Source organism: Ornithorhynchus anatinus, chromosome 4, assembly GCF_004115215.2.
Source record: "Ornithorhynchus anatinus isolate Pmale09 chromosome 4, mOrnAna1.pri.v4, whole genome shotgun sequence".
NCBI lineage: Eukaryota > Metazoa > Chordata > Mammalia > Monotremata > Ornithorhynchidae > Ornithorhynchus > Ornithorhynchus anatinus.
Genome location: NC_041731.1, coordinates 15,781,543 through 15,805,812, shown reverse-complemented (window position 1 = coordinate 15,805,812; position 24,270 = coordinate 15,781,543). Strand labels below are relative to the sequence as shown.

The window sequence follows — 24,270 nt, the reverse complement described above, 5'->3', positions numbered from 1 at the left end:
CAGAAATTCTAAGATGCCTGGAAAGACTGGTCCCCTTTACTAAAGCAGATGGATTTGATTCAGTTCAGTTGGATATGGACACATTCTTTGCGGATTTAAAGCAGGTAAACTATACTTAAAGATGATAAATAAGTTTCATAAAATATGCAAGGTCTCATGCAATATTCATTTAGATTCCTGGTATCATTTGAACTGATTAAATAAATTGGATAGTGAATAGGTCATTCAAGTCTTTCAATATTATTAAGCTGGTATTGGGCCCAGTTCTTCCCCTTGCCAAGTACTGCCTCAAGCACATATTCAGATTTGACTTGGGTTTTGTGTGAGTGGTTTTTTTATGGTATTTGTTCAGGCCCTCTTAATCCCAGGTGTCTTCTCTTTCCACTAGGCCATGCTGTTTCTTCTGTGTTTTGCTACTTGGTTGCAACTGTTGGCTTCCCTAGATGAAGGCTCTTCACATATCAGGGCCAACTGGAACCTTGTGGCTAGTGACCATGCAGAAGCTAAGGAAATCTTAGCTTCACAAGTATTTTGGGGTGAGGAGTCAATCAATCGCTGATATTGATTGAGTACTTGTTGTGTGCTGAGCGCTGTACTAAGTGCTTTGGAGAGTACAATACAAAAGTGTTAGTAGACATATTCCCTGCCCAATATGAGTTTACAGTCTAGGGGAATAGGAGAATTGAAGTGTCTGTGCTTATTTCATTTTGGGACACTACCTATGGATGCTCACAATTAATAAATTCCACCCCTCCACAATTGTTTTTGATCTTTTAGATATTGTTGAAGAATACTACTGACCAGAATGAAGATCTACTCTCACTATTCAAGAAGGCCCTGCGGCTTCCTCAAGACTCAAAAGTCAAGAAAATACAAACCGAGTGGACATGTCCTCCTAATGCTTCCAATGAAACTTTCATTTTAAACAACCTGATTGATTCCATAAAGGAAGCAGTAAGTATTTCCATCCCATCACATTCTTCCTAGGTAATACATTCAGCCTCTAATTTTGTGAGACTTAAGTTGTTTGGTAGTAGGATGTTTTCTGGAGTTCTAAGCACTGGGGTAGATACAAGCTCATCAGAGTGTCCCATGAAGGGCTCACATACTTCATCCCCATTTTGTAGATGACGGAATTGAAGTTCAGAGAAGTTAAGTGTATTGCCGTAAGTCACACAGCTGACAATTGGCAGAAGAGGGATTAGAACCCACAACCTGTGACTCCCAAGCCCGGGCTCTTTCCACTAAGCCATGCTGCTTACTAATTACATTTCTACTATTTCTGCTACTTCTTCTGCTGCTATTATTTAATGAGAGCCAAGAATGGTTTGGGGCTCAGACTGGGCTGGGACACAGAAGAAGCCATCTAAATACTTTTGTGAACTTTGGTTATCAATCATTAAACCAGTGGTTTTTACTGAACACTTGGTAGACATGATCACAATCCACAAGTAGCTTACAGTCTACAGATATACTTACAATCTATTAACACCTCATAGAGTACACACCACCAGTCTGAAAAAGATCAAGGTGGCATACCATTTTGAAACAAGGAAGCCTTATACCCAACCTCAGTCTCTTCTACAAACTCTTCTAGCAACCTTTTCATTGTTAAATGGTTATGCTCATTTTTGTGCCCGTTAACTTTGAAGTAGGGGAGTAATTACACATTTAATCACTGTAATTATTTCACCACAGCCTGTGGGTAATGGTCTATTCTGAACAGGGCAATTTGAATTAGCCAACTCTCCTCAATGAATGGGAATCGGTCATTTAATCAATTGGTCAATCAATGATATCTATTGAGAACTTACTATCTACAAAGCACTGTAAATAAGCTCTTGGGAAAGTACAAGGCAACAGAGTTTGAAGGCACGTTCCCTGCCCAAGCAGATTGAGGTGAACTAGGCATTAATTAATTGATCAGTGATGATAAGATATTTCTCTGTTTCTTGTCAAAGGTTCAGTTTCTGAAGAATGTAGTTACTGGAGGATCCCACCCACCTTCAGTGACTGAAGAGCATTTGGGTTGGCAAGAAATAGGAGAGCGGTTGTCAGAAAGCAGCAGGTCTTGTTCCAAGATCTATCAGTTACTGGACAAAAAAGCCCCACTGGGGAAGGATGATTATCACAGTTATTGTCATGAAAAACTAATTTCCATGTTGTAAGTATTACATGTGATATTTAGCGGAAAAATGTTGAATTGGATTCTGGGTGGACTGGCCTTTCTAAAGTTCATTTAGGGATGCTTGTATTTGCTCAACTAGGAGGTGTGCATTTTCAGTGTGCTTATTCTTTTCCCCATTAATAGAGCTGCCAAGACAGAATTCCTGTGGACTTGTACACAGAAAGTTTCAGTGAGTAGGTGGAGATTCTGATGTTGAAAAGCATGCATATCTGTCTCCCATTTTCAAAAGCATAACACATAACAGAAAATCCACACTAGCAAGTGAATGGGAATGATCAGATTGATGATATTTTTGTGTAGGCTGCCAACTATATGATACAAGGACCAAAATTCAGTAATTTTTTCAATTTCATTATTGCACACAAACACACACACATAAACCAGAAGTGGGAGAAGACTTCGGGCCAACTATGCAAGCATATTATCCACTAGAGTATATCTCAATTATTTGGAAAGATAACATCACTATTATTGTGTTTTGTCTTCAAAATGCAGCTGGATGATGGTGCCCAAATTTAAACCGAATATACTTGATACACAAGTGAATGTGAATAAAGAAGCAATAGTGATTTATCAGAACATGCTTTGACCGAACATGAATACAGGAACTCAGTAATAGATGTTTTACCAACATAATGATCAGGGTATATCATTATGTATAAAGTCATTTTATCACCAATATTATAATCTGGGTCCTTTTCAATTTCAGAGCTTTTCAAATATTTGAAGAAGTGCAGTTTGCCATGAGAAATAATGAGAATTTAACAGGATTTATCAGGACAACCTGTGAAGTAGCTAATTACGTGAACAGCCAAGAAAGTTTGTCAAAGGATCGATCCAGTAAGGGCATAATAAGTTTTTAATCTCAAGCGTTTCTGGGATGAATAGTTGGCTTTCTTTCTCTCTCTCTCTCTGTCTCTTTTTCTCCCCTCTCTTTTCCCTCCCTCCACTGCCACCCCCCGCCCCCCGCATTTGTGCATGCAATACAATCTTTAAATTTTGGGCATATTTACAATATGTAATGCTTTTCCTTTGGATAATTTCTTTGAACAATTTACTGTCAATTGTATCATCTTTAAACAGTTGCATTTTTGCTTAGAAAGGATTAATTAGTAGATACAGAAATATTAACAATGTTTGAGGTAGGAAAAAGTTTAGACAAAAATATAAACGTGTGCATTGATACACTGCATTAAAGTACTAGCTCAAGAACTGGATCAAATCACTGGTCCTTCAGGTCAGCACTGCACATCAGCCTCACAACACTTATGTACATGTCTATAATTTATTTATTAATAGTGTCTGTCTCCCCCTCTAGACTGTAAGTTCATTGTGGGTAGGGGACGTATCTATCAACTCTGTTATATTATACTCTCCCAAGTGCTTGGTACAATAAGTGCTCAATAAATACAATTCATTGATAGATTCTGTCTCTGACATGAGCAGTATGATAGTTGTCCTCCTTTAACGTGTTAGTTGTCCAACACTTAGTACAGTGCTCTGCACACAGTAAGTGCTTAATAAATATGATTACTACTTAAAAGAATATTTAGAGATGTACTATCTAATATCCCTAACTTTCCCCACTCTAGTAACTCATTACGGACTGCTTTCCCATGGGTTTATACCAGTCACTCTTGAATTATGAATTTTCTGCCTGCTCCTTGGTGATCAAATTCCGTAGATTTGCCACAAGATGCTCTTCAGTGTTTTCTTTTGTTGTAATGTGTGTACTACTTTAAGCTTCAATAGAGGGTCACCTCTCCCTGATGTTTTGGGATTTAGTGAATACTGATTTTGTGTTTGTTCTGTCCTCATATTTCAGAATTTCAATCATTTCCCCTTGTCAACCAATATCTTTTCAATCTGAAGAGTTCAAATTGGTTCAGTGAATCTTCCTAGGGCAGCCTCTCCATTTTCCTGACTATCTTGGCTGTCCTTTTCTCTACCTACTTCCTCCAGCTCTATTTTGTCCTTACCAAAATGCAACCTGCAGAACAGCACAAAGTATTCCAGGTGTTGGTATCCATGTTTTTTAAATAATGGATACCTGGCTCTATGTCTAATCCTGAGTCTGCTACTTGTCTACTGTGTGGCCTTGGCCAAGTCACCTAACTTCTCTGTGCCTCAGTCAATCGTATTTTTTGAGCACTTACTGAGTGCAGAGCACTCTACCAAGTGGTTGAGGGAGTACAACGTGGCAGTAAACAATTACTTTCCCCTCCTTCATAGCCTTATTGAAGACACATCTCCTTCAAAATGCAGATTAAATGAGGATTAAATCTTCCTACCCAGACTGTGAATCTCAGGTGGGACAGGGACTGTGTCCAACCTGATTATCTCTTATTTACCCCAATGCTTGGAACAGTGCTTGGCACATAGAAGGCGCTTAACAAGTAACATTAAAAATGACAAAACTATGTCTTTTATGCTGCTACATATTGATTTGAAAGAAAACTAAACGAGAACTTGAAAATCTCTCTCCTGGATTGTAACTGAAAGCTAGAAGCCTTTCTTTTTGTAATTGTAATTGGAATTCTTTTTGTTTAGGTGTGATAGTTTGCTCTTGCCACCTAAAGAAAGAATAATCCAAATTATTGAAGTTCATATGTCATTTTTCAGCATACTCATTCAGCTTTATGAGATGTCCTTGCAGTTTTCTTCCCCAGCTTCATGGTCTTTCACTACATGGGAGAGCTTATCACCTGTACCCTCAGAGATTTCACCGCACACTCCCTCTTTCAATCATTTGTGAAGATGTTAACAAAATTGGTCTGACGTATTTCTCCAAGGGCTTAACATATATTTCTTCTTCATTAATACTAGTTATTTATCCCTTCACTGTGAAAAGGGTCCTTCCAGACCTTCCACGGGTTTGGAGTGATTGTACTGTAATCTTTAATAGCTGGGGTAGGAAACTTTTATGTATAGAAAAGTCCTCTTCAAAATGCAAAGTTAAGCTTCATTAGCAGCGTGGCAGAGTGGAAAAAGCCCAGGTTTGGGAGTCAAAGGTTGTGGGTTCGAATCCCTGCTCCACCATTTGTCAGCTTTTTGACTTTGGGCAAGTCACTTAACTTCTCTGTGCCTCAGTTACCGCATCGGTAAAATGGAGATTAAGACAGTGACCCCCCCGTGAGTCAAACTGATTACCTTCTACCTAACCCAGCGTTTAGAACAGAGCTTGGCACATAGTAAGCGCTTAACAAATACCATCATTGTTAACTACTTCCCTCCTCACTCTGAAGTGTTCTGAATTAATTAAGAGGGGGTTTAAAAACTCCAATTTTTTTACTGTTATTATTTGTATCACTGCTATTATTGTTTTGATAAGTGTTTACTATGTGTCAAGCACTATACTAAGCCCTTAGGTAGAAACAAGTTAATCAAGTCAGACTCAGTCCCTCCCCCACATTGGACTCACCAAGTAGAAGGAAGAAGAGGCATTACTGAAGAAAATAAGTTCTATTTAGCAGAGATGATGGCAGAACTTTTAGCAGGTGTCTTTGTGCTGACCAAGATGTGAAAGGTAACACTATTATGGTATTTCTCTGTTCACCGTTGCTGGCAAGATGCAGAAAACTGTTGACCCATTCTGAGGCTTCAGATTATAGCACAGAAGGCTTCTCCCTTCAGCATGTCAGATACAGGAGAGGAGTAAGAATTCAGAACCGAGACCTTTACACAACTGACCTTTCTAAAGCATTTCACAGGGTCACTAGATCTGAACTATAGAAATTGTTTAGAAATTGGGCTACCCAGAATCATCAAGTTTATGATACTGTACCAAGACAACTTGGTGACTGGAATTGTTATATGAGTTAACAAGGAGGTCATCAAGGAAGTAGAAAATTGAATATCCTTTGGAGTCTCAATCAGAGTGTAGCATCGGGCTTCAGAGACCAAACTGAAAGTTGTTGGCTTCTCCATGCAGATTTTAAAGAAAGAAAGGTTTCTAGCTTTTAGCTACAATCCAGGAGAGAGATTTTCAAGCTCTCATTTAGTTTTCTTTCAAATCAATATGTAGCAGCATAAAAGATATAGTTTTGTCATTTTTAATCGTATTTGTTCAGCGCTTTCTATGTGGCATGCACTGTTCCAAACACTGGGATAAATAAAAAATAATCAGACTGGACAAAGTCCCTGTTAGACACAGTCCCAGAGTGGGCACTCAAATTACTAAAATCCAGAGCCGAGACCAACAGATGTTCTAATTTTTATGATTTATTGACTTTGTAACTTCTTAGCTAAGTGTTTGGAAACAGCCGACTATCATACTAGGAACTGTGTCTTTCAACTTTATGTTGCACTCACCCAAGCACTTAGTACAGTGCTCTGCACCCAGTAAGTGCTCAATAAATATGATTTATTAATACTAAACTAATACTTGTTGTTTCCCCTACCTATAATTTATTTTAGTGTCTGTTTTTCCCAGTAGCTCCATTAGGGCAGAGATTATGCCAGCCTCCTCTATGCTGAGAAGCAGCATGGCATAATGGCTAGAACATGAGCCTGGGAGTCAGAAGGTCATGGGTTCTAATCTTAGGTCTGCCACTTGTCTGCTGTGTGACCTTGGGCAAGTAACTTCACCTCTCTGTGCCTCAGTAACCTCACCTGGAAAATGGGGATTGAAACTGTAAGCGCCATTTGGGACAGGGATTGTTTCCCAGTGATTTGCTTGTATCCACCCTAATGCTCAGTACAGTGCCTGGCACACTGTAAGTGCTTAACGACTACCATAATTATTATTATTGCAGTCCCCCAAATGCTCATTAATGTGTTCTGCACTCCATAAGTGCTCAGTAATTACCAATGATTGACTGATACATTACAACAGCTCTAATATCTTAGCCTAAAGTAGGCCATAGTATGTGGTTAGGGGTAGAAACTTAAAATTGTGGCTGTCTCAGACAGAGGAGAAAGGGAAGAAGGAAAGAAAATGGAAAATTGCTGATAGTTTGGAGCAGACTCTCCATTTGTCTCCTAATGGCTAGCCATCAATGTCTCTATAGGTAAATCCTCTCTCTCCTAAAACATTATAAAACCCACATGATTCTGCGATTTATAATCCTTTGCCCCAGTAGGTCCCTGTGAATGAGTAGGGTTGTTGAAAGACAATTAACATCATTTAATGCATCAACCTTAACATTAACCCAAATAGCCTACATTATGACTGCATGAGTATCTTACTGGTGGCAAAATAAAGACACAGAGAGATCAAACAATCATTTAGTGGTATAGTTTCTGTGATTTTGTCTTGGAGCTTGCGTGGTTTTTCCAACACCTGTAACCAATAACCCAAGTCAAAATGTGTTTATATTCAGATGACTCCACGGATTCTCTTTGTTATGGACAAGAACTGGATTGGAAAGCTATTGCTGATAACTATTTAGTATTTCTGAAAAACTTATTCCACTCTCCAGTTACTTCGATGACAAGGTAAGTTTTAATTGCTTTACTTCTAACTTATTATTCATATGACTGAGAAAACCTGCCTATCCAGAGAGGATAAACTTGCTTAAGTAGCAGACAATTCTGATCAAGTAGAACATTGAATGAAAGATCACTTTATCAAAAAGTGAAATTCATCAGGGAGTTGTGGAACCAGTACAGCTATGTATCCTGGCTCTATGGACTCAGTTGGCTAGAGAGCATCAATCAACCAATCAAGAGCATTTATTGAGCCCTGCACTACTACATATTTGAGACAATACGATGGGGTTCAATAGATATGATCCCTGATCATAAGAAGTTTCAGCCTAGCAGGGGAGGCAGACACTAAAATAAATTACAATGGGGGAAGGAAGAGAGTAAAAAGATATGTAGATATCTTCAAAGAACCAACAAGGCCTAGTAGAAGGAGCCCACGCCTGGGAGTCAGAAGGACCTGGGTTCTAATCCCGGGCTTTGCCACCTGTCTGCTCTAGTAATAGTAGAAGAAGAGAAGTAGGTTTAATTTGGCTCAGGGGTCCAATTCAGAAGTAAACCTGAGGTGACATCCTGGGAAAAAACCCTGCTTCTCTGAGTGTCTGACCATGCCCCTGCAGTCCAGTGTCTGTATTGTTCTCCCTTCTAGACTGGAAGCTTGTGTGGGTAAGGAATGTTTCTGTTTTTTGTTATATTGCCCTCTTCCAAGCACTTGGTACAGTGCTCTGCACACAGTAAGTGCTCAAAAAATACGATTGACTGACCGATGTCATCTGGGAAGAGTGCTGCCTAATGTCTGGCTTGTAGTTATGATCAGGGCTGGCTGCCTACAGGAAGAGAGAGAATGACTGCTGCAAGGTGGGAAACCAGAATAGGGAGCGGTTTCACAGGTGAGAATGAGAGTATACGCATAGACATCGTAAGGTCAGTTTAAAGGGAGGATATGCCAGTCAAAACTGGGAAGATTTAAAGATTTAAAGGCATAGACCGAATCTTCCACTTTGTGATGGTAGCTGAAGCCAAGCAAGAGGATGAGTTTCCTGAGAGAGTGAGTGCAGAGTGAGAAGAGTAGGCTAGACTGGAGCAGAGCATTGTAAGATATCCACAGTCAGGGGATTAAAAAATGGAAGATGAGCCAGTGGGTGAGATTGAAAAATAACTGTTAGGGAAGAACCAAGTAAGAAATATGTTAGTGAAATCAAGGTCATATAACATTTCCAGGAGAGGAGGGTTCAACAATGTGAGGGTAATTGAAAGATGAGGGAGGATTAGCCCATTGGACGTGACTATGAGGAGCAAATTGGTGGCCTTTGTGAGTGAAATCTTAGTGAAGAGGTTAAAAATCAAATTACAGCAGGTCAAGAGGAGACTTGTTGAAGAGGATATGAAGGTGGCAGGTATACAGCCCATGGAGGAAGTTTGGAGAGGAAGGGAAGTGGGGAAATGGGGCTAAAGCTGGAGGAATCCACCTAGAGATCCTTGAACATATTTGATGGCAGAGGGGAAGAAACTCATCGGGGAGTGAGAGGTTGAAGTTGTCAATACGAAGGAAGGGCGGTGGATGGGAGCAGGTGTTTTAAAAAGTAAGAAGGGGCTGGGTTAGAGGCACAGGTAGAGATTTTGAGAGAAGGCAAACAGCTGGGAAAGAGGAGGAGGAGGAGGTAGGGATACTACAGCAGTGAGGAGGACATGAAGCGACTTATGCTTGATGGATTATTTATAAACAAATCAGTCGGTGAGGGCAGGAAGACAGATGTCAGGGGATAAACTGAAGACTTCAGAAATGAGTTAAAGGTTTGGGATCATTGGTAGTGTGAATATAGAGGAGTTCCTGAACCTCTGCCTCCAAGCAGTGTGACCTAGTGGAAGAAGCCCAAGGCTTTGGAGTCAGAGCCCCTGAGTTCTAATCCCAAGTCTGCCATTTGCCTTCTGTGTGTCCTGGGGTAAGTCGTTTAACTTCTTTCTGTCTTAGTTACCTCATCTGTAAAATGGGAATTAAGACTGTGAGCCCCATGTGGGGTAGGGTCGTCATCCAACAGTGCCTAGCACAGTGCCTGGCATGTAGTAAGTGCTTAACAAATGCCATTAAAAACAAAGTCCTTTGATGCTGAGCTGGAAGAGTTTTCCTGTGACTTGGAACAATATTTTGACTCCAGCTTGCAGCTCTCATTGAATCCTCAAGCATGACATCATAGAACAAGTTGAACAGGACCATATCTGTTGTACAACTCTGCTTCACTCTGACAGTGATGTGCAAAGAGTCAGAAGAAGGTATTTCTAATTGTGATTGGACCAACCACCATCTTGGGATAGCCTAGGATCTTGGTGCATTTTCTCAGGGCAACTGAAAATACTTATCCATTTCTACAGACTTGATGTTTTGATGGTGCCAAATGCTTTTGTCAGGTTAATAGACCCAACATACAGGTCTTGATATTGCTGTCTGCAGTTCTGTAAGTTTTGAGGCACTAAGAAGGCAGTGTGGTATAGTGGATAGAGCATGGGACCGGAGGTTAGGAGACCTCGGTGGTTCTTAACCCAGTTCTACCACTTGCCTGCTGTGTGACCTGGGACAAGTCAATTAATCACTCTGAGCCTCAATTTACACAACTATAAATAAGGCTCTTGGACTGTGAGCCTCACTGTGAGGGGTGTTTGTCCCATCTGATTGTCTTGTATCTACCAAAGGTCTTGGCACAAAATGTTTAATAAATTCCATCATTTCATTATTGCCTTTTTGTTTCAAGTCACTGCAATTCAGTTGCCATATAGTTGACTATATTCTTTACCTTGTATCTTCCCCTGCACTTACTACAGTGGCTGGAACATAGTAAGCACTTAAATGACACAAATACTATTATTATTATTAATAACCTGTTCAGAAAGCTTGGGACTAAAATGTGGCCTGCACTGGAGAGAAGAGGGAGATTGCCCTTTATTTCCAGATGTTCATCTTATTTAACTTGTGTATGAGCTTTCCCACCGGTTTCCTGGTCTCCTGTCCATACTTCATTCTGTTGCTCAGATCATTTTTCTAATATATCATTCTACACTCATCTCTCCATTTCTCAAAAACCTTCTGTGGTTGCTCATCCCTTTTCCACATCAAGCAGAAACGTCTGACCTTAAAGGCACTCCATCAGCTCTCCCCCCTCTTACTTGTAAATTGTACTGTTGAATGGAATCCCAGTTTGCACTCTTTGATCCTCCCAAGCTAACCTCATTCTCTGCTCTCTGACCCCTTGGTAATACCTTCTTCCCATTTATAATTCTCACTCCTTCCAAATCCTCCCCACAGCACCTCTCCCCATCTTCAAAGACTCCTGAAATTCCACCTTCCCCATGAGGTTTCCCCCAATTTAATTTTTCTATTTCTCAAGTCATTTCCTCTAAGTTAAAATTCCTAACATGCACTGGAAGGCACTTGCTATACGTGTTTGAATATGTTCATATATAGTTATCCATCATTTTGAGAAGTGATGCTATAATGTGATGCATAAAGAAAATCGATGATCATACATTGGATCGCTGCTTTGCATTGCTTTTAGTACTTATCGTCCCCAAATCTGGATTCATTTTACAGAATTTGGGATTCCACAAAGGAACCTCTGAAGAAGGAAATACACAAGCAGAATTATGAAGATGAAAAGATGACTTTTTTTCTAAGATTTATAGATTTTTTGGATGAGATGTTCCTACCTGGTTCATCTAATTCATATGAAGGTCCCAAATTTCCCAATCTCTCATATCTCACAGACATGTTCTTGAATAATATGTTCTTTAAGAGCCAAGATTCTGGAATATCAAGGGCTCAGGATTCTGCTCTTGATACTCAGAGACTTTCTGAAGCCATTAAAGTGATAATAGAGAAAACATTTGCTATGATTTGGTCGAAGAATGCATCAGTAGCACTCTTGCAAATAGAGGAATTGATCCTTAGTAAAATTAACATAGGACTCCAAGAACTGTGGATGTATGATGTTCCAAAGGGAGAAAAAGAAAAGTTGGCCATCTTGTCTAAATTTTTAAATTGGTCAATTTCCAAAAACCAGAGTGGTCTTAACATGGATTTTGCAAATTTCAGTGAAAATATTATCAACAACCTCCATGCCGCTGGATTACTGAAGCAGGAACAAGCCACAGCAGCTCGAAATACCATTTATACTCTGAGAAATGCATCTGCCTTCATCTCAATTCCTGCTGCATCTCAAATTCAGCAATTTCAAAAAAAAGTGACTCATATTTACCAAAATATTTTTAAAGATAAAGATGCTGCTCGTCTACTGCCCATTTTTTCATCTGTCTACCAAAATGTCCATACGTTTTTCTCAAATTGCAAGAGTAGAGACCTTTTGCTAATATTCATGAACCAAATATCAAAAGGCATTTCAGATTTTTTAGAAGAGTTTAATTTCCAACATATTAACAAAACATTTGAAATTGTATCCGAATCGGCAAGTCTACTCAGTCATCTCTCTGAAAAGTCTCTTTGTGAAAAGCTATTTTCAGTTTCTAATTATTTGGTGTTCATAACACATTCCCTGATTCAGAAAGAAGGTCAAAAAATGGAAAAAATACACTTGCCACTGATGATTCTTAAGCAAAGGTTCAAAATGAATGAAAATTTTCAGATTTCTACTTTTCATTATCTGAAACAGCTTTTTAACTATTCAGTAGGAGGGTCACTTGAGGATGAATGCTTGGATTTTGAAATCGACAGGATTCCTTATGTGAATTATTCAATTGATTCAGATAATTCAGTAATTCAACACCTGGGCAACATGCTGTCAAATTGGTCAGATGGTGGCACTAAATTTAATGGGTCTTTAGATCCACTATGCACCATTTCTTGGGTTCAGATGTTGGGTGATATATTGGAAGCCACATCTCAAACCTTGAAATTGGAATTAAAGTTTATCTCTTCTCTTCAGGTTGGACTAAGGGAACTTTCTGAAGGATTAAAATACAAATTTGATATTTCAGAAAAATGCACACTAATTTTTCCCTACCAGGCTAGTACTCATTTGGTTATGGGCTTATTAAAAAATATAACTCAGGCTAGTGCTAATAGCAATTGGAATGATTTTCAGGCTTTAAATAGTCTTCTGGCTACATTAGAAAATTCATCTGCTTCCTTGAGATCATTTAACGCAGAAGGGTTCAAGAAAGCATTTTTAAATTTGGAAAACACATTTCTTGAATTAAAGGAAATTCTATTAAACATTAACATTAGCAGGGAGTTTTTGGACTCTCTGTTTGAAGTGTTAATTGAACTGAACCATGCAAAAGAATACATAGACAGAAATACAATCTTGAAAGCACGTAAGTTTTCCAAATCTCTACTAGGCTCTGGAGAAGAAATTGAGATGGTTCTGACTGAACTAAGAGAGACCATGGAATTCCTCAGAAATGAATCTGATGAAAATCTAATATCTTGTGTCAGAATTTTCACAAATGTTACCAAAGAGCATCCATCGGCTGAAGAAAGTATTTTCCGGGGCATTTTGACTAATTTAAATTCCATTTTTAATTTAAACAATAGTGTTAGTGAACTAAAAAGTTGTAACAGATGGATAGACATCATCAGCAATCTGAGAGGAAAATGGAATGCTAGTTCTCCCCTTGTCCATGTCTATGACATTTTGGTTGGGTTTAAGTCTCTGGGAAGTGTCAGTGATAGAGAAAATGGATTGAGGCACACAATGAAATTTGTAAATTTGGCATTAAGTATTGCCAATCCTCTTTGTTCACTGAGAGATTCAAATATGAACTGTATAGCTGTTTACTTTGCAAATGTAACAGATGTTCTAAAAGACATACTTATTCTTTTGTATGAAAAAGAAAGAATTCCAACACTTGAGTTTATTTCTACCCTTTTAAGTGATTCAGGGGACCAAATTGAAGCAATCATCAACAATTTAATCAGAGACTTAAAATTCATGCCTGATTCAAAACAGAAAACTTTCACTAAATTGTTTACAGGAACCACAGTTAATTCAAATGAATTTCCAAACCAATTCCAAGATTTGTGGCAATCTTCATTGGCATTCTTGAGAGAAATTCAAATGCTTATGAAAAATATTACATTTCAAATCTTACCAAACAACTCATATTCTGACACTGGAAAGCTTTTAAAAGTGTTTTCAGCCTTTCCCAAAAAGGAAAGTAAAAATCTAAGAGATTCAGTTCTCTACTTGGTTAGTTACTTTGCATTTAACCTGTCTCACAATAAGCAGTATTCTCCAAATGCAAGTCTCCAAACAGTAAAGAAAGCAGCAGGTTTTGATATTCAGATAATAAGGGATGTGATCAACTTTTTAATGCCTTCCATTTTTCCCAACGTTCCTCAAGAGTCAGGAAACATGCAGGTTTTAAAGACGATCAAAACTCTGATGCATAACTTAAAAAATCAAGACATAGAACTTTTGATGGATCAAGTTGAACAACTGAGTGAAAGCATGAATTATTTCTTTAAGAATATCAGTACAGGGCAGAGTGGAAATTCTAAGATAAACCTGCTCGTTAGGTTAATGGAGTCATTGGTAAACAGCTCACGTTCTTGGAATATTAATCATTTGTGGCAACTTTCTCACCTATTCCCCCCCAAAATAGTTAATACTGTAATAGATGCTTACTACATGCTTCCTTACGGAGTGAGCCTGCTACAGGAACTGGCTCAGAGAAATCTCACCGATGCCCTGAAAGACCTCTATGAGTTCACCTTGTCTCATGGAACAAGCATCTCCACAGTCACCAAGGAAGACATTGCCAACACACTAAGAGACCTTCTAGATATTGTAGAACTAGTGAAGGATAAGCCAAATATCTCAATAGAAGCATTAGGTTGTTTCCCCGTTATATGGTGCCAGAACCACACAACTTCAATATCTCATGAGAATGCATTACTAGAAGCTTGCCGTGTACACAGTTTTGGTGATTTTTCTATATATAGCAAAATGGCTGGTGTATTTCAGCACCTCAGGCTGGTACCTTTAGGAAATGATTTACAGTGCTCAAATGACACCTTTATGATGGACATAACTCAGAAATTGATTTGTTTCCTTCATGAGTTTGGAGAATGGAATACTATTTTTTTGAAGGTTTCTGAGATGTTCTACATTAAATCCCCCATTCTGAAAGAGCTCCAAGTGTTTTGGCATAAACTAGCAACCAATGCCTTGCCTTCTGGAAGCCAAAGAAATGATAATTACTCCACTCAATGTACTTCCTCACCAATGAAGCAAATTGCATTCCAATTTGGCCTAAATGATATAAACCAAACTGAAAATGTCATAGCCAAAGATCTTTTTGAACAGCTAATAGACCTGACCAAGGTGTTCAACCTGAATGGAAATGCAAAGCTGCGAATGCCAAGCAACAATTTTAGTCTGAAAAGCTTGGCAAAGTTTAACTCTGAGGACGTGGGTACAGAAAATCTCTTTTCTCTTTTCCTATCTCTAGTGAGACCTTTGATGATGAAATCTCCTAATGGAAATAAGGCTTATGATGTCTTTACAGCTCTGTCAAACTATAGTAAGAACAGTGATATACTTGGTAAACTTGAAACCTTGCTGAACGAGTCAGAGATTGTTGTGAAGGACATCATGAAGGACCTAAATGTTAAACACATGCTCTCAGTGATCAAAGAAGAAATTAACTTAATACATGCTGTGGCTATTCAGAACATTAGCTTACCACTTGTACAGTTTTTGAGTCAATTCAATTCATCATCTCTGCCAGCAGTGAGAATCCTTGAAGACTTTCTACTCTTTACTAGTGCCTGGCTACATGAGTATTTTAGTAGCAACTATTCTCGATTAATACACACGTTGATCCTTCTTATGGCCAATGAAAGTTCACCTAGTGATATAGCTTGGATGGTGAAAGGTATTACAGATTTTCTGGAACACTTCAAGAATGTCTCTAGAGAAGTGAACAGTCCCATCACATTTCTTGCTCATCTGCTAAGCCAGGAGAAATGGATCCGTTTCTCCCTCGCTCATTTGTTTTCTGAGGGCATCTTGTTTAATGCAACCCCGGACATTGCTGGCAGGTCTCAGGAAGCAGTCCAGCATTTAAATCACAGTGACCTTCAAGTAATGGACTTCATTGATCTGGTCTTTAATTCTACACAGTTTGAAAACTATGGGAACAATCTCTCTCTTTATCCTAGTAGGGCAGTGGAACTCATAGATCAGATTTTGCAAACGTTCTCCTCATCTTCATCAGAAGAAAATTTCGGGAACAAAATAGTTCTCCTGTTGAAAGACTTCCATAAAGACATAGTTGCAGAAATGAGGTAAGAATATTTTTTGTTTAATCTTCTCTCTCTGACCAAATAACACAAAGATTATTCTACACAACAATGGAGTTAGTTCCATTTTTTCTTTACTTAACATTAAATATGATTTTAATAATGAGTAATATTTTCATTTATATTAACTAGGCAGCTGGGTGCAGGAACAAAATTTTGTTCATTCATTTGATTATTCTTTAATCATGTGATTATATTGGTTTACTTAGCACTGCATGTTAATATTATCTCAAAAAATGATGTGCTGGTCAAGAGGCTCTCTTTCTTAATTAAAAAACAAAAACACAAGCACACCTAGTTCTTCAAGAACACATTGTTTCAATTTCTGCTTTGGGTAGACTGTGGTTGGCAGAATTAGGGTCCATTCTTCCAGTTATACAAGGCTGTTTGCCACGGCAAAGCACAGTGTTAGAGGAACTGGCTGTCTGTGTCTGTGTACTTTTGGCATCAGATGTGCAGACTATTATACCCTGAGTTTTCCTTAATGTGTAATTCAGCAAAAACACATTTCCAGGGGGTTGGTAGGAGAGCTAGATAAAGCATTAAATGATATGAAACCATAAATGAGTCTAATAATTAAAATGGTCCAAGTTTCAACTATAGATGTGCTCACAGATTATTTTAGCTGTTCCCCCACTCGGGAATTGGAGCTCTACCAGTTACTGATATTTTTCCCAACAGAATTTTCCAGAAGGAAGTTCTGTCTTAGTGTCTATTCTGTTGGGATAATCATGATTCTCAGAGTCTAACTCATGTTCTTGGCCTCTGTACTATGCAGACAGATAGAGAGAGCTCACAGTGATACTAGTCCTGATATTCCACAACTCATTTCATGACTACTGGCTTGTTCCCCTTCTGAGAGTCCCCGGGGTCCAGGCAGTCCAGAGGCGGGGATGGAAATAGGGAGTGACAGGCAACATTAGGGAGACTAGCTGGTTGATTCAAATCTTGAATTTTCAAGGCAAACCACGTTGTCATAAAACCAATAGTTCTTGTTATTTAATATCTCTTCATTGCACTGAAGATAGAGATGGGATCATAGTGCTTCAACAGCAGCAGCTCAGGTCCTTTTGATTTTGTTTCAAGCTTCTCTACAGATGCTCTATCTTCTCTTCTGAAGATAGAAAACCAGCCTCTGCTCCTTGTCCAAAGAAGTCTTAAATACCACTGATTGAGAAGCAGTGTGGCTCAGTGGAAAGAGCCCGGGGTTGGGAGTCAGAGGTCATGGGTTCTAATCCCGCTCCGCCGCTTGCCAGCTGTGTGACCTTGGGCAAGTCACTTAACTTCTTTGTGCCTCAGTTCCCTCATCTGTAAAACAGGGATGAAGACTGTGAGCCCTACGTGGGACAACCTGATTACCTTGTATCTACCCCAGCACTTAGAACAGTGCTTGGCACATAGTAAGCACTTAACAAATACCAACATTATTATTATTATTATTAATGTAAGGAATCAGTGACACGGCTCATCTGGTGGCTAATCTTTTTTTTTTCTCTAGTAATTCTGCAAGGGAAAATAACCCCCCTTCAAGGAAGGGAAATCACCTTCTCCCTCTTCTAAATTCCGAGAGTTTAGGAGTAAAGTAAAAAGCTTAAGTAAGAATTGATTTTATCACATCTCCTTCTTGATAATAATAATGATAATAATGTTTGTTAAGTGTTTTCAGTGTGCCGAACACTACTAAATGCTGGGGTAGATTCAAGATATGCAGGCTTGACATAGTCTTTGTCTATTTAGAGTTCACAATCTAAGTAGGAGGGAGTAGGAGTTAATGTCAGAATGCACAGAGCATTTGTAGTACATTATTTCTTCACAGAAGCCCATATTTTTATGACAAATTGCGTGGCATGTTTTAAACTTTTTACAAATTACTATAATAAACTCCCATTTTGTTGTCGTTACAGTATTTTCCCCAAGGATAAGATTTTAGATATTTTAAAGTTGGATCCACTCATTAACATGATGGAAGAAGATAGCAGGATGACAGGAATTTTTTCTACTTTAAAGGAAAAAATTTATGATCTAATCAAACACGCATTTTTATTAGAGAATGGGACATTTCACTTTGACAGGCCACAAGGATTGAAGTTTGTGAAGGATGTATTTAATGTTCTTTTAAGAGATATCACTATGAATAATAACTCTGAAAGTCATTTTGAAATGGTTTCAATTGTCAACCAGTTGCTGTCTGTGATGAATCGCTCTGGAGACCTATCCCAACTGAATCAAGATCTTACCAGGAGTCTTCTCCTTGTAAGGCAAGCTTCAGCAGAATTAGAAAATCTCCTGAACATTATTTTCAGAAATAACATGAAAGATTTTCAGCTTTTGTATCCAACCCTCCAAGAAACGGTACTTGCCAAATTAACAGAGTTGTTGCGCTTGAGTGACAAAAATTTTCCTCTGCATAACGGAGAAGCAATAGAAGTTACCCTGGACTTGCTACATATCATCTCACAGACAATTAGAGAACACGATTCCCCTGAACCTTTCTTCCAAATATCGAATACTTTGAACTTTTTGTTGCAGGACATCGGTGAGTTTAGAGAGCTGGCTAAATCGGTAGACAAGATTATTGAATTTCTTAGACTTTCCAAAAAGTTTTCAGAAAGGATAATCAATATCTCTGAAACTCACTTCAACTCCAAAACAAAAGACTATTTCCATTTCATTGACATTCTCTTCTCAGCGTTGCAAGAAGCTGTTCATGGTGCAGTGAATGAATTAGTTACCACTAAGAATCCAGAACATTTACCCTCTCATAAAGTGGAGGACCTGTTGAAGCTATTTCTTAATTTGACCTATAGGACTATCCAGATGAAACCATATAAGTCAAATGAATTTGAAATTGTAAATATGCCAACAAGTTTCCTTAGAAATCTAAGCCAATCCAAGGACTTTACCAGAATTGTAGAAGATATTTCTGAATTTTTAGCCAGTTTGAAAAGTGATTCTATTGATCTGGGAAATTTTATGGAAGCTATGATAAATTCAACCCAAAATTCATCTAGAGGCATTGCCAGTTTAATGCATGAGATTCTCAATGGTTTCTTGCCAATAAAGGATTTATGTAGCAGCATAAACTTACTGAATTCCAAACTGAATTCAACTCATCACAAAATCCAACAAACAAAATGGGAAATGACTCAAGAAGCAATTCGTTTTTTCAATAATGTACTGTCACCAAAAAGTTCAGAATCAGAGTTATATTTGAAAATGATGGTTTTGAAAGCTTTCTCCAAAAATTTACTGGAAAGTGGTTTGAATATATCAGATCATTTGCAAACATATGCCCCGTTTCAAACCAATTTTTCCGAAGTCACAGAAGCAGCTGAGAAGATCTTTAGTTTGATAAAACATTTTGCTGGAAGACTGGTAGGCGAGGCCCTGTTTTTTGATAACCTTAACCTGCGTAATGCAACTCTCCAACAAATGGAAAGAATAATTCAGGTCAGATTAAGTGAAATGGTTATTTGGATGAAGAGGTTGCCATTTCAGACAAATCAGATGGAAACCTTATTCAAAAAAGTTTTGGACTCATTTGGTGATGCAACAACTAGAGAAAATGTTATTTCAGATTTAACAAAAAACAGTGTACAACAGATGCAAGATTTTCCTCACACATTCAGATCTGTATCACCTTATGGAAGATATTTGAAGGGAATCATTGAATTGACTGAAGCCAGGCAAAAAGGCCCACTGGGAGAGAAAAGGTAAATTGTATTTTTTTTTAATCACTGAGCACTATATAGGGGACTAAGATATGATCACATGAAGACGTTGATTAGGGAAGTTTGGGTTTTTTTTTTTTTGTTGTTTTTTTGTTGATCTTTTTTGGTTTCTTTACAAGTAGCAAAGTCACAATGGTTACAGAGGACAGGAGAATAGGATGCTGAGAGCTGAAGTTGGAATAGAAGTTGGCTGCTGGGTGGAAGAGACACGTTTATGAAACATGGGGATTTGGTCAGTGATAGGGGTTTAGGTATGGTGGGAAACCAGGGCTGAGCATTTGAGAGCAGAGCAAAAAAGAAGAAAACAATTTTTATAGATGTGTCTGGATGCTTTGAAGGCTAAAGCTGGAAAAAATGAATTACATTACACAGATACAAGTTCTCTTGGGAATATATGTTTCTGTGTGGGTGTGTGTATGCATATGGAAAATCCAATTGCTCATAACCTGATCATCCCACTTGTGTCATGGATTGCTCACAATCCCAAATGATCCTTTTTATAGTCTACCTATTGGCCAATTCCCTGTCAACATCTCTGTCTGAGGATTGGCTGGAGTATGATGGAAGGGAAGGTTAAAACTATTAGATAAAGTGAAGTTTGGCGTTACCTATGGATTTCAATTTTCCACGTGCAAAAATTCTGTGTCAGAATTCTTCTACTGTAGCTTTTTATTCCTTGTAAAACAAGGCTTTGGCTTAGTAGAATGAAGGAGTGAATATATACTTAATGTGTAACTTGTACATATTCCATCATTTAAGCATTTAATACCGCTCTCTGCTTTTTACTAGTATCTTTGATATATGCCAACTCTTCCAGCATCACTTCAAGCCCTCTGAAATCCAGATTTTGCAGACGGTGAAGATGACATTTTTGAATGTATTGTTGATCCTAGCAGGTTGGTGCATGAAATATCATATTTTGGAGGGAATGTAAATTTATCCCCATTAGCTTGCATGAGACACAGAAGTTGGAGACACACACAAACACACACAATATGGTGTGCGAATAGCCAAACAGGGATATTTCGTGATCCCATTACTAGTGTTATAATTATAACAATCATAACTGCAGTGTTCATTAAGTTCTTACTCTATGCATAAGCACAGTGCTAAGCACTGCGATGAATACAAGATCACCTGATTGGACACAATCCCTGTCTCCCACGGGGCTCACCATTTCACATGGTCAAGACCTTGGCCTTAAACTATTTTAATTTTTAAATTGTGATTCAATAATACTTGATTTCTTTAGTGCATAATATTTCAAAGTGGGAGGGAGAACAGGTAATGAATCTTGTTTTACAGATGAAGAAACTGAGGCGCAAATAAATTAAGTGATTTGCTCAAAGTCACACAGAAGGCAAATGACAGAGACTAAATTAAAATCCAGTTCCCCAGAATCCCAGGCCCATACTCTTTCCACTAGGCCAGGCTGTTTCTTTGTATATTCCCCAGTGCCTCTAAAAGCCTATGTTCAAATATAATCATCCTTCATTTTGAAAGATAGCACTTCTGAAGGTAGAAGATGGGCCTGGGAGTCAGGAGTACCTGGTCTCTAATCCAAGCTCTGCCACATGTCTGCTGTGTGACTTTAGGGAAGTCACTTAACTTCTCTGGGCCTCAGTTAATTCATCTGTAAAATGGGATTAAGATTGTGAGCCCCATGTGTTACAGGGACTGTGTCCAACCTGACCAACTTGTATCTACCTCAGTGCTTGGCACATAGTAAGCACATAACAATAGCCATAATTATTATTATTATCCATATGTGAGACCTGGTACCAGAAAGACCAATATAAGAATGACACATCTAACCATATTGCTTGTTTGTGAGGACAGATTCTTTCTTTGCTAATTGGTTTGTCCCAATCAATCATTGATATTTATGGAATGCTTACTATGTACAGCACATTATACTGATCTGGGCAGCAGAGTGAAGTATGGACTTGAGTGGGGAGAGATAGGAGGCAGGGAGGTCAGTGAGGAGGCTGATGCAGTAATCAAGGTGGGATAGGATAAGTGTTTGGATTAACATGGTAGCAGTTTGAATGGACAGGAAAGGAAGGATTTTAGCAGGATTTTGAAGGTCGAACTGACAGGAATTTGTCACTGATTGAATATGTGGGTTGAGTGAGGGTGGTGAGTCCCCATTAAAAGTCTGTCTGTTTTGGGGCTCGCCTCTCAAAACCTTATGCTCATCAAGCCTCCATTCATTCATTCAATCATATTTAATGAGCACTTACACTGTACTGAGCCCTTGGAAAGTACAATTCAGCAATAAAGAAAGACAATCTCTGCCCACACCAGGCTTAAAGTCAAATAGAACAGTCCTTCTTCCTATTGCGACCCACTGGGCTGGCTTTTCCAGTGCAGTGGTCACCCAACAGCCTAAGTCTAAAGATACATTATTTGAGACACATCTTTAAGTAATTTATTCTGCCTTTCTGGCTTGTGTCTACCCCCTTTGAAGTTACCGGTCAGCCAGTAAGTAAATCATATTTATTGAGCACTTACTCTGTGCAGAGCACTGTACTGAGCATTTGGGAGCATACAAGATAATATTAAACAGGCACATTCCCTGCCCACAGTGAGCTTACTCACTCATTCTCACTCAGGGGAAGATAGGCATTAATATAAATAAATTACAGATATGTACATAACTGTTGTGGCACGGGGCAGAAGGATGCAAAAAGAGAGCTAGTCAGGGCAACACAGAAGGGAGTGGGAGGAAAGGAAAAGAGGGCTTTAGTCAGGGAAGGCCTCTTGGAGATATGTCTTCAGTAAGGCTTTGAAAGATTAAGACCCTGGATGTGTCACGATTGGGTTCAGAATTTACTCTACGATTTCCAGAACTCTTGTGCTTGATCCTTCTTTGTGGTCCATGAATACCATCTAGAGCTGATCAGTCACAGACACAGGGAAGGCAACATGACGTAGTGGAAGGACCTGGGTTTGAGATTGAGTTCTGTCACCACCTGCTGTGTGACCTTGGGTGAGCCACTTAACCTCTCTGTGCCTCATTTTCTTCATCTGCATAATGGGCATAATAACACCTACCTTTGTACGTGCCTCACAGGGTTGATGTACACAGAATGAGATGAATAATGCGAGAACACTCCAGGAATGAAAGATGTTATTTTTAAACAAAACTAGGCCAAAATGCAGGTATTGGCCAAAGGAAATCTCACATTTTTAACTGTATCTTGTTCTTTGTTGTCCAAGTAAAGCACCTGAACATTTCTAGCTATAATTCAAGATTGTCAAGCAGTGCTCCAATTATTTTAACACAACACTGAGATCAACTGATTTTCTTATTGAGCCCTTTCTGTGTGCAGAGCACTGCACTAATCACTTAGGAGAGTACAACATAGCAGAGTTGGTGGACACATTCCCTTCCCACAAAGAGCTTAAAGTCTAGAGGGGGAGGCAGACATTGGTATAAATAGATAATGGATGTGTATGTAGGTGCTCTGGGCCTGAGGGTGTGGAGAATAAAAGGTGCAAATATAAGAGCAGTAAGGAAGGAAGTTGGGGAAGTGAAAATGATGGCTTAGTTGGAGAAGGCCTCTTGGAGGAAATGTAATAATAATAATAATGTTAGTATTTGTTAAGCGCTTACTATGTGCCGAGCACTGTTCTAAGCACTGGGGTAGACATAGGGGAATCAGGTTGTCCCACGTGGGGCTCACAGTCTTAATCCCCATTTTACAGATGAGGGAACTGAGGCACAGAGAAGTTAAGTGACTTGCCTACAGTCACACAGCTGACAAGTGGCAGAGCTGGGATTCGAACTCATGAGTTCTGATTCCAAAGCCCATGCTTTTTCCACTGAGCCACGCTGCTTCTCATATCTGCAAATGATTGAAGTTCCTTATTCTCAAATGCTTAGAGGGCATGCGTATTGAATCTAGCTGTATTTGAAGACATAATCATTTTGACACTTCACATATGAATAATGTAATGATTTTTAAATAGATTAAATATTCAGATTAATATCTCATTAAGTTTAGCTATAGTTCTTCTCTGCAGCTGTTTAACTGATATATTACACTTGGAGTGATGTATTAGTAATAGATAATTAATTTTTAATCTTTATATTTAATTACAAGAACCTCCACTCCATTCTATACCTAATCATGACTCATCCTAGTCTTTTATTTTTTATGTTCTTGGATCTGTAATATTGATAGGAAAGGGGAGTTGCATTATTTAATTTTTTCAGTCCAAGCTTGCATTTGTGATGACTAGACAGTCATTAGTCATTTCACCTGAGGTGCTAAAATTATGAATACACATTTTTTCACTACTGTAGTTTTGATTGATTTTTCATTCAAAGCACACTTTTATATATTCTAGTTAAGTAGTCCATGGTTTCAGTAGATCCCATACTCCCATTCATTTTTCGTTTCTGTTCAGCTAGTTTCATGACAATTTCTTGTCAAAATGGATTATGGATTACTCTCCTTCCTTAAAAGAATAAAAGTAATAAGCAATGCCTCTTACTGGGTCTGATCAGTGGTCCATCCTCTGATAGTGGCAAGAGGATATTCGAGGAACAGTGAGAAGACTGCCTACCTTGTTACAGAGTCTAATATTTAGGAATGCATCTTTCA

At 38.6% G+C, this 24,270-nt stretch overlaps 1 protein-coding gene across 1 annotated transcript in view; it reads left to right on the top strand.

Annotated features, from left to right (window-relative positions):
- The window catches only part of ABCA13 (ATP binding cassette subfamily A member 13), a 247,710-nt gene that overhangs the window by 30,012 nt on the left and 193,428 nt on the right, over positions 1–24,270 (top strand). Inside the window, exons 13-21 of the mRNA XM_039911957.1 lie at positions 4–104; positions 778–954; positions 1,962–2,164; positions 2,312–2,365; positions 2,898–3,028; positions 7,510–7,624; positions 11,196–15,911; positions 17,831–19,639; positions 20,447–20,553. Coding sequence (XP_039767891.1) covers positions 4–104; positions 778–954; positions 1,962–2,164; positions 2,312–2,365; positions 2,898–3,028; positions 7,510–7,624; positions 11,196–15,911; positions 17,831–19,639; positions 20,447–20,553 — 7,413 coding nt within the window. The remainder of the gene's footprint in view (positions 1–3; positions 105–777; positions 955–1,961; positions 2,165–2,311; positions 2,366–2,897; positions 3,029–7,509; positions 7,625–11,195; positions 15,912–17,830; positions 19,640–20,446; positions 20,554–24,270) is intronic.